The sequence below is a fragment of the Neophocaena asiaeorientalis genome, unplaced genomic scaffold (assembly GCF_003031525.2).
Source record: "Neophocaena asiaeorientalis asiaeorientalis breed wild unplaced genomic scaffold, Neophocaena_asiaeorientalis_V1.1 scaffold91, whole genome shotgun sequence".
Classification (NCBI taxonomy): Eukaryota; Metazoa; Chordata; class Mammalia; order Artiodactyla; family Phocoenidae; genus Neophocaena; species Neophocaena asiaeorientalis.
This window is the reverse complement of record NW_020173198.1, coordinates 338,237-348,993: the sequence shown is the minus strand read 5'-3', so window position 1 is coordinate 348,993 and position 10,757 is coordinate 338,237. Positions and strand designations below refer to the sequence as shown.

Sequence of the window (10,757 nt, the reverse complement as noted above, 5' to 3'; positions counted from 1 at the left end):
CAGGGACAACTGCTATGGTAGGAGAGGGGCACAGGATGGGGAAGGACAGGAGGACTGGGGGTGGGGGGCGGGAAGGAAGGAATGAAGAGGTGAGGGTGCTGAATGAGCGGGCCGCACCTTTCCCGCCCGGCCTAGATCACGGTCAGGTCAGGGCCACCTTCCCCAGCAGTGTGGGTTGGTGCATTTGCCACAAAGGCTGCCTAGGGAGGGGTGAGGGACCGGGGAGAAAAGATGGTGGTGGGGATACCGGGAAGTCGGGGCAAAGCTCTCCTTAGGGCTCTGGCAGGTGCGCCGGGGCGTACCCACTGCCTGGAGCCAGCGAGAACAATTACCAGGAGGGTGGAGGGCGACAGGTCTGGCTCGGGGAGATCGCGTGCGCAGGTCACTGTCCCTGCTGGCGCCCAGGGCGCCCCTCCCCCTCGTTTGGAGGCCTGGAGGACCGGCGTCCTCGAGATCCCACTCACCTCCGATGCCATGTTGGGCGGTTTCTTGCCGTCCGGGAGCCTAGGTCCTCCGGGTCTGGAAGACAGGGCAGGACTGACGACCTCGGCGGCCACCGGGCGGTGTCCCCCGGGCGGGGCCGGCTCCGGGTTGGGGCACTGCCTTTGGAGCGCAGCCTGTGGCGGAGGCGGGCGTGGGCAGTGCCCAGCCAGCGCTCGCGCGGGTCCTCTGCGTCCTCCCCTCCCGTCAGTCCCGCCCGTCCAGCCCGTTCGTCCGCCGAGCACTTACCACCGCCTGGCCGCGCGGTGAGTCTCTCCACAGCCGCGGGGCTGGACTTTTCCGGCCGGGAGAGCGTCAACAGCAGCCCAGCGCTGTCCCCGCCTCCTGTCGGCGGCTGCACCAATCAATCCCAGGCAGCCCGGCACCGTGGGCGTTGCCTCCGCCCTCCAACCCCGGCTGTGGGCGGAGCCGTCTCCGGAGCGGCTTTGGGCTGAGCAGCACTAGGGAGGCGGTAGGCGACTGTGAGGGTCCCCTACCCCCAGGGCGGCAGTGCTCAAGGCTGCAGACTGCTCCGGGCACTGGAGGGAGACCCAGGCTAGGGATAGAGGTAAAGGCACTGGGCCAGGCCTGGCGGGCTCACAGGAGACACAGGGTGAAAAGCCACGTCCGATCATTCGTTCATTCAACAAACACGTACCCGCACCTCCTATGTGGTAGGTACAGAGTTAGACACTGAAGAAAAGGAAATGAGCATAAGAAATGATGCTTGCCTCAAGAAGATCTAACAAAGCGTGGATAAGGTGTGCAGGGGGCACAGAGGGCAGCGCAGTGGGGCGTCCATCTTGGGGTACTCAGGGAAGGGTTCCCTGACACGATTAATTAATTATTCAACAAAATAGACAGCCTGGGTTCCGGCCTTAGGGGCCCTAGAACTTCTGCCCTGGAAGTTCCACATTCTGGGGGAGATGTCCCCTGAGTTGAGTCTTGGAAATAAAAGGGAGTTAGCTCAGCAAAAAGGGATTAGAACATTCCCTGCGCCGGGGTGGGGGGTGCGGGGGTCAGCCTGGGCAAAGTCCGGGAGGCCAGAGGCCAGAAAGTGAATGGCCTGCTTGCAGAACAGGAAACCAAGAGTGGCTATAACAAAGGATCTGGGGCTTTAGAATGGAGATGGGGAGGAGAGGTGGGAAGTAGGTTGGGGTAAGATTGTAAAGGGCCTTGAATGTCAAACGAGAGGGTTTGGTCTTGATAGGACCTATGGTCCTCCCATAGGTCATAGGGAGCGAACAGATGTTAAAAATTGAGGGAGCCAAAATTTTTTTAGAAAGATACTTCTGGCAACAGTACTGAGGATGGAATGGAGGGGAGAAGGGACCAGTAGCTGGGATACCTCATGGGTTGATGGATTTTAGCCCTCACTCAAGAGTGGAATTACTTGGAGTTCCTAGAATGCATCAGGCTGTTGCAAGGTTTCCTAAATGCTCCTCCCTGTGCCTGGAATGCCTTCCCTCACTGTCTGTCTTGCTACTCCCATTCATCTGTCAGCATTTGAGCGAAGCATCATCAGCGTTGGGAAGACTCCCTGCTGATCCAGGTATCCAGCTCTGGGCTCCCATGCGATCCTGGAGAAGCATCTAGCAGTCTTTCCCTGAATTGGGAGCACTGTAGTTGTGGCTTCTGGGTCTTCTCCCCCACCCAACTGTAGGCTCCTTGGAAGCAAGGCCTCATCCTCTTTATCTCTGTGACCCCCTAACATCTCCTGTCTTCTCCCACAAAAGCCCCAGAACAGGGCTGCAGCAGGCCCCTAGGTGGGCAGGGAAGCCCTTGAGACCAGCTGTTAGCCATGTGGTCCTGACAACTGAGAGAGTGCTGTGGCAAACCCCTGGGATCTACCTGCTAGTGTCTGAGGCCTGACATCCCCTCCTGGGAGGTCAAGTGTCAAAGCCAGAGGTACTTTGCAAATATGAGGTCACATTCCTGAATACCCAGAAACATACAGGGATCAAACCCTTTGGCAAATGAATTGAGGCTGGAAAGGGTGTTGGGCAAGTGTTAAAAAATGCTCAGTCTCACTGTTGAAATCCTCATGAATCTGGATATGTATGGATGTGTGTGTGTGTGTACATATATACGATGTATGTATCAGCTTTATTGAGATTTAATTGATACACAATAATAGACAAATATTTAAGTGTACAATTTGATATGTTTTGACATATGCACACCCATGAAGATACACCATAATCAAAATAGTGAATGTACCCATCATACCCAAAATTGTCCTTTTCGCCCTCTTCATAATCTCCTCCTGCCTCTCCCCATCCATCCCCAAGAAAACACTGCTGCGCTTGTAACAATAGATTAGCTTACATCTTCTCTCTATATATACATGGAATTATTATATATATGAAATTATTATATTTTTTTCATTTGTCTTTTCTCACTCAGCATAATTATTTGGACATTTATCAATGTTAGTACATGTGTCAATAGTTCATTCCTTTTTATTGATAAATAATATTCCATTCTATGGATATACCACAATTTATCCAGCTGCCTGTTGATGGACATTTGATTTGCTTCCAATTTGTGGTTGATACAAATAAAACTTGTATGTGCAAGTCTTTCTATGGACATATGCTTTCACTTCCCTTGCGTAAATACCTGGTTCTCAGGCCTTTGAACTTGGACTGAATCACACCACTGGCTTTCCTGGTCCTCCAGCTTGCAGATGGCAGATTTGGGGACTTTTTGGCCTCCATATCAGCATGAGCCAATTTCTATAGATTATAGTTATAATAACTTTTAACGTCCTTCTCTGATTTATTAATCCTTCTCCTCATTACGGTTCATATTTTCTTGTCTTTTTACATACCTAGAAATTTTTGGATGCTAGACACGAGATCTTTATCTTGTTAGGCGTTGGATATTTTTGTATTCCTATAAATCTTTTTGAGCTTTTCTCTGAGATGCAGTTAAGTTACTTGGAAACAGTTTGAGTCTTTTGGGTTTTGCTTTTCATTATCTCTTAGGGCAGAACCAATGCACAGTCTAGAGCTAATTATTCCCCACTAATAAGGGAAGACCTTCTTGAATACTCTACCCAGTGAATTATGAGTTTTCCCAGTCTGGCTGGTAGGAATAGGCACTATTCTTTTTAATCCTTTTGGATGGTTCTTTCCCCAAACTCAGATAGTTTCCTCACATGCATGCACTAATCAGTAATGCACTAATCAGTTCCCTGCACTGAATACTCGCAGGGAACCCTCGGTAGACCTTCACAGTTCTCTTCTCCCTGTTACTCTTTTTGATGAACTCTAAAGTCCTCTGTCTCTCTAGGCTCCACTTTTTTTCCTCAACTCAGGGGGTCTGCCAGACTCTGCCTCGGTTCTTCCTCCCTGCATCATGTCCTTGGAACTTTATCAAAATAGTAAGCTGGATTACTATAGGGCTCACCTCTTTTGTTTCCTGTCTCCCAGGAATCACTGTCTTTCATTGAAAAACTTTGTTTCATGTATTTTGCCTTTTTAAAAATTTTTATTATTTATTTATTTATTTAAGCTGCGCTGGGTCTTAGTTACAGCATGCGGGCTTCTTAGTTGTGACATGCGGACTCCTAGTTGTGGCATGTGGACTCTTTAGTTGTGGCATGCATGCGGGATCTAGGTCCCTGACCAGGGATCGAACCTGGGCCCCCTGCATTGGGAGTGTAGAGTCTTACCCACTGGACCACCAGGGAAGTCCCTATTTTGCCTTTTTAATTTTGCTTTTTGGTTGTTTCACGTGTGATGGTAAATCAGATCCCAACTGACTCTATCTTGGCCAGGAGCAAAAGTCTGGTGGCAGATACTTAACACAAAAGGTAAGGGTGTCAGAGTCAAACTTACCTTGGCTTAAATTCCAACTCTGTCACCTACTGTAAAATGGGGGCGGGGCAGTCTTTTATATCCAAATGGCTATTTGATCTTTTTCCTCAGACGTTTAAAAGACATCTAAAAGTCAGCATGTTCAAAACTGAACCCCTGATCTCCGCACTCCTGAATGTGATTGTCATTTTGTGTTTCCCATGACAATAAATGCCAACACCAACCATCTAGTTGCTCAGACCAAAACCCTTGGACTCCTGTTTTTCCTCACACCCGAATCTGATCAGTCATGTAATCCTGTTGGATCTATTTCAAACTATATCCAGAATCTGTTTCTCTCACTTCTACTGCTTCTTCCTGGACTGAGCCACCATCACCTTTTCCCTTGACTCTTAGTTATAACAGTCTTTCCTCTGGTGTCCCTGCTTCTACCCTTGCCCTTGGAAGGTCCCTTCTTAACACAGGAGCAGAGGATCCTTTTAAAATCTAAGTTAGGTCACGGTACTTCTCTGTTCAAAACACTCCTTTGGCTCCCCATTCTGTTCGGAGTGAAAGCCAACATCCTTCCAGTGGCCTAGAACTCAGTGACCTGCCCTGCTTCCTCCTTCCTTACGTCTCTGTCCTCTCCTCCTGTGACTTTTCACTCTCTACTCCAGCCACACTGGCTCGGTGTGGTCCTCAAACACATCCAGGCCTGGGGACTTCCCTGGCGGTCCAGTGGTTAAGACTCCATGCTTCCACTGCAGGGGGCACAGGTTCGATCCCTGGTCAGGAACTAAGATCCTGCAGGCCACGCGGTGAAGCAAAAAAAAAAAAAAACCAAACCAAACCAAAACAAAACAAACAGGTGTTTCTGCCCTGTTTTTTTTTGTTTGCTTGTTGTTTTGTAAAAATTTTTATTTATTTGGCTGCACCGGATCTTAGATGTGGCACTCGGGATCTTCATTGAGGCATGCGGATCTTTTCAGTTGAACTTTTTTGTTGCACCATGCATGTGGGATCTAGTTCCCCGACCAGGGATCAAACCCGGGCCCCCTGCATTGGGAGCGCAGAGTCTGGACCACCAGGGAGGTCCCTGCCATGGGGTCTTTGTACTTCTTGCTGTTTGGTGTGTGTCACTCCCTCACCTTCTTCACGTCCCAGCTCACATGTCACCTTCTCAGAAAGTGAGGACTTTCCTTGACTACCTTGTTTAAAGGAGCAGTTTGCTGCTGCTTCTCTCTCGCCTCCTCGCCTTTATTTTTCTCCACAGCACCATCACTGTCTGACATACTGTATTTGTCATCTATTTGTTTATTTGCACTTGTCCCTGCACACTAGAATGTGAGTGATTTCTGTCTGTTTTATTTTTTAATGTACTCCAGGTACCTAGAACATTGAAGGAACACAATAAGTATTTGTTAAATGAAAAAAAAAATAGAATGAATAAATGAGTAAAAATACCTAGCTTGTATGATTTGTTGTGAGAATCTGAGTTAATAATATATGTAAAATCTTAACACGAGGTCTGGCAGGTATACAGTCGGGGCTCAATAAATGTGCTTTCATTGCTATTATTATTATTTTTAGTTTTTGGCTGCACGTGGGCTTTCTCTAGTTGCTCTAGGCGCACGGGCTTCAGTAGTTGTGGCACGTGGGCTCAGCAGTTGTGGCTCGCGGGGTCTAGAGTGCAGGCTCAGTAGTTTTGGTGCACAGGCTTAGTTGCTCTGCGGCATGTGGGATCTTCCCGGACCAGTGCTTGAACCCGTGTCCCCTGCATTGGCAGGTGGATTCTTAACCACTGCGCTACCTGGGAAGTCCCTCATTGCTATTATTAATAATAATAACTGTGCTCCCAGGAGAAGAGGGAGTCAGGGAGGAAAGGGAGAGGTTCTTACCTTATTACATCTCCTGAGCATCATCCTCAGAAATCCAAAGCTCTGACTCCTGCCAGAGGGAAAAAAAAGTTAAGGAAGAAATTTAAAGGCAGCCTGAGGCATTTCCTATATATAAATAAAACAAGAAACAAACCAACAACGATAGCTGATATTTGTTGAGCTCTGTGTGCCAGGCACTATGCTAAACATATTATAGGGCTTCCCTGGTGGCGCAGTGGTTGACAGTCCGCCTGCCGATGCAGGGGACATTGGTTCGTGCTCTGGTCCGGGAAGATCCCACATGCCGCAGAGAGGCTGGACCCGTGAGCCATGGCCGTTGAGGCTGCGCGTCCGGAGCCTGTGCTCCTCAACGGGAGAGGTCACAACAGTGAGAGGCCCGTGGTACTGCCAAAAATAAAAACATATTATATAGTGATTACGTACTTAGGTCCTCACAACCACCCTTAGTGGTCAATGCTATAATTACTCCCATTCTGCTGATGGGAATACTGAGTCTGGGAGAGATTAAGTGATTTGACCCAAAACACCCAGCTAGGAAGTGGCAGAGCTGAGAATGACTACCAGTAGTCTGGCCACGAAGCCTGTGTTCTGTGCAAGCAGCAATAACATCCGTCTGAGGAGCCTTGACCATAGGGAAACCTTCTGTGTCCATTCTCGTTGCCAGCTTGGGGGTCCATGACTGTTCAGACAATGGACCACACCCATTTTCAGCTGAGGGCTGAGTGCTGTACGGAATTTACCTGCCTCGGAAGAATGAAAACCTTGCCCAGCCTCTCTCCCCTAAAATTTCCACCTTGGTACAGCAAAAGAGTCTCGGAAGGGTCTAGTGCAGAACAGGGAGGAATCCCTAATGTTGACAGGAGAGAGGTGAGGTTGGAGTTGGCCAGAGAACAGTGAGAACCCTGGCTCTGACACTTCCTGACTCCTCTCTGAGCTTCACTTTCCTCTCTGTGAAATGGGCTGATTATAGTGCTTAACTCTGAGGCCTCCCGAGAGAAGTGAATGAGACCCCGCTAACGCCATGCCTGGCATGCATCCCCATAGAGATTTCGTGAGGATTAGATGAATATATACATGTGAAGAGCTTAGATCAACTCTCTGGCAGCTGGTAAGCACGCAAGTCTTACTATTCTAGACTCTCCCTGGGTAACTTCACTTTAAAGGCTTCAATTTCTACTTATACTTTCAAAAGCTCTATCTGCTTATTTTCTTCTCAGCTCTAAACCTAAAAGCTTCAGTGTTCAACAGGACATTTCCACTTGGGGGGCACACGGGCTTTGCTCATTCTCTAGCCCTTTGTATGTATTTAATACCTCTGCCTAAAAAGCCAGCTGTTAAGGAAAACAAAAGTCATTTTCTAGGGTGGTGTGATTTGGGTGGCAAAGAACAGAGACTCGTTAGGCAGCCTCAAGTTAGGAAAGTTTCAGGGAGGCCCTGAGTGGGGACACGCCAGGCAGGAATTTCAGCTATGGACCGGCCCAGCTTTGTTGCCTGGGTTACCTGTTGCGCAGGCTCCTTCTGGGCAGCCTTCCCTTGGGCGAGGGCCTCTCTCCTGACTACTGGGCTGCCTCCATGCCATAGGTCGGGTGGCTGCATATGGCCCCCAAAGTCTTAGGGTAGCATCCCTTGGAGAACCTGGAGCTTAGCCATTTTATCATGGGGTCCTCAAAGGCACTAGCTTCTCTTCTGTGGAAGCCCATCCCTGAAGCCTTGGCCTTGTGTGTTCCTTCCTGCACCCCACTCAAACACCCCTGGCTTTGGGACGTCTCTCCACCTCATTAGTCATTTCCTCCTCTGTTCCATAGCGTCTAAACACAGCATATCGTAGTTATTGATATCCAGAGCTCTTTCCCAACTAGGCTGTCAGGTAGGCAGGGTAGGAGGTGTGTATTATTCATATTGGTATCATCACCACCGAATGGGCCGTCAGTACATGTTTGCTGAGTGAATAACACAATGGAGACTCTCCACATGAATTAGGCCAGCTGGGTCTGGGTTGGCATTTTATTTACTTGTTGATTTTTAAAGTAAATTAGTTGCTTTAAAAATATTTTTGTAGGGAGTTCCCTGGCAGTCCAGTGATGAGGACTTGGCCTGTTCACTGCCGTGGCCCTGGGTTCAATTCCTGGTCAGGGAACTAAGATCCCACAATCTGTGAGGCGTGGCCAAAAAATTTTTTTCCTTTTGTATTGATAGTTTAAAAATAACATGTATATCGAAAACTATTTTTAGGGCTTCCCTGGTGGTGCAGTGGTTGAGAGTCCGCCTGCCGATGCAGGGGACACGGGGTTTGTGCCCCGGTCCGGGAAGATCCCACATGCCGCAGAGTGGCTGGGCCCGTGAGCCATGGCCGCTGAGCCTGCGCGTCCAGAGCCTGTGCTCCGCAGTGGGAGGGGCCACAACAGTGAGAGGCCCGCGTACCGCAAAAAAAAAAAAAAAAATTTTTTTTTAAATTCGGAATGTGTAAAATTAAATGTTAAAAATTCCCCTCATTTCTCTTCCAAGCAATCCCCACAGGCAAATACCAGTAAAAAACATTTTAATGGCTTTATTGATATATAATTTGGATACCATACAATTCACCCATTTAAAGTGTACAACTCAGTGTTATTTAGTGTATTCACAGGGATGTGCAACCACTACCACAATCTAATTTTAGGATATTTCTGTTTCCCTCCAAAGAAAGTATCCATCAGCTTTCCATCATCACCCTAGCCCCTCTCCCAGCCCTAAGCAACCACTAATCCACTTCCTGTCTCTAGATTTTTTTGCCTATTCTTGGACATTTCATATATATGGAATCATACAATATGTGTGTCTGGCTTCTTTCACTTAGCATGTTTTTGAGGGTCATCCATGTTGTAGCATGTATTAGTACTCTATTCCTTTTTATTGCCAAATAGTATTCCATTGTATTAATATTGCATATTTCATTTATCCAGTCATGTCACAATTTTTTAAAAAAGTAAATGTATTTATTTATTTTTGGCTGCGTTGGGTCTTTGTTGCTGTGCTCAGGCTTTCTCTAGTGGTGAGCAGGGGCTACTCTTTGTTGCAGTGTATGGGCTTCTCACTGCGGTGGCTTCTCTTGTTGCGGAGCATGGGCTCTAGGTGCCCAGGCCTCAGTGGTTGTAGCTTGCGGGCTCTAGAGCGCAGGCTCAGTAGTTGTGGCACACGAGCCTAGCTGCTTTGCAGCATGTGGGACCTTCCCAGACCAGGGCTCGAACCCGTGTTCCCTGCACTGGCAGGCGGATTTCCAACCACTGTGCCACCAGGGAAGTCCCAGTCATTAGTCACTATTAACAATTTAATACACCTCCTGTATTTGTTCAGATTGTCTGGGTTTGAATCTCTACTGGACAAGTTCCTAGAGGAATGACTTTTGGTAAATTATAATCTCTCCAAGCTTGGCTCAGTAGTAAAAATTGAATAACATAGGAATCTACCTCATAGAGTATCATGGTTGTACTGTCACGGTAATTATTATTTGTTGAGCACTAAGTATGTGCCAGGCATTTTAGGTATCTAACAGATGGATCTATGATTTACAAATTAGGGAACTGAGGTTAGGAGAAGTTAGGTAATCTCCCAGGGTTAAACATCCCCTGAGAAATTGATGGAGGTAAATAGAATCACAGGCTGCCTGCAAAGCCTGCACTATTACTGTTAATATCATGGAATAGCAAAGCACTTATCAAGGGCCTTGCAAAGAGAATGTGTTTAGTAAATGATCTGATATAACTATTAAAAAGTGGGGAAAAAAGACACCTGCCATTGTTAATTTTTGGCATATTTTCTTCCAGTCTTTAGGAAATATTTCAAACCATATCAAAATTCCAGAAAATAATAGACATCAACATTTCACCTCTTTTTTTTTTTTTTTTTAAGAACACAAAATTTAGTAGATTAGGTGGCTCTATCTCCCATACCCTTAGGTATTTTTTTCCCTATGCTTATTTTTCCTTAGGTTATTAGAGTCACACCACATCATTTTCCATCTTTTAAATCCTATCTTGAGCATTTCCCTAGCATATCAAATTATGCTACACGGTTTCTCATGGTCACATATATTGATATTATACTCTATGGTTCAAACATGATTTATTAATTTCTCATTGTTGGTATTTAGGCTGTCTCCCAGCAAAATTATCATTACACATCGATCTTTCTTCAAGCATCTGATAATTCCCTTTCGACAAATTCCTAGAAAGGCTGGAAGGTCACAGACTGCTTGTCATTCAAGCTCTTTGTACTTTCCTGCCAAATAGCTCTGAAGAATGGGAAATGGGAGAAGGGAGGCGGAGATTTCCCCCCCCCACTTTTTAGAACGTTTTATTCAATTATAACACACATAGAGAAAAATGCACATAAGCGTGCAGCTCACTGACTTTTCAGAAACAGAACACATCGCGTACCCAGCACCCAGGTCCTGAAATAGAGCATTTCCAGCGGCCCCGGGCCGTCTCACCCCTTGCCATTGTCACTACTGCCGGGTTTTTTTTTGTTTTTTTTTTTGCGGTACGCGGGCCTCTGACTGTTGTGGCCTCTCCCGTTGCGGAGCACAGGCTCCGGACGC

General features: G+C 47.2%; 2 protein-coding genes across 4 annotated transcripts in view; one reads left to right on the top strand and one right to left on the bottom strand.

The window, feature by feature from the left end:
* Nucleotides 1-1,455, bottom strand: part of ASL (argininosuccinate lyase) — a 10,949-nt gene extending 9,494 nt beyond the window's left edge. Inside the window, exons 1-2 of the mRNA XM_024744226.1 lie at nucleotides 730-1,455; nucleotides 465-519 (exon numbers count right to left, since the gene is read on the bottom strand). Coding sequence (XP_024599994.1) covers nucleotides 465-476 — 12 coding nt within the window. The 5' untranslated portion in view covers nucleotides 477-519; nucleotides 730-1,455. The remainder of the gene's footprint in view (nucleotides 1-464; nucleotides 520-729) is intronic.
* CRCP (CGRP receptor component) overlaps nucleotides 1-10,757 on the top strand; it is a 95,145-nt gene that overhangs the window by 7,927 nt on the left and 76,461 nt on the right. The window lies entirely within an intron of this gene.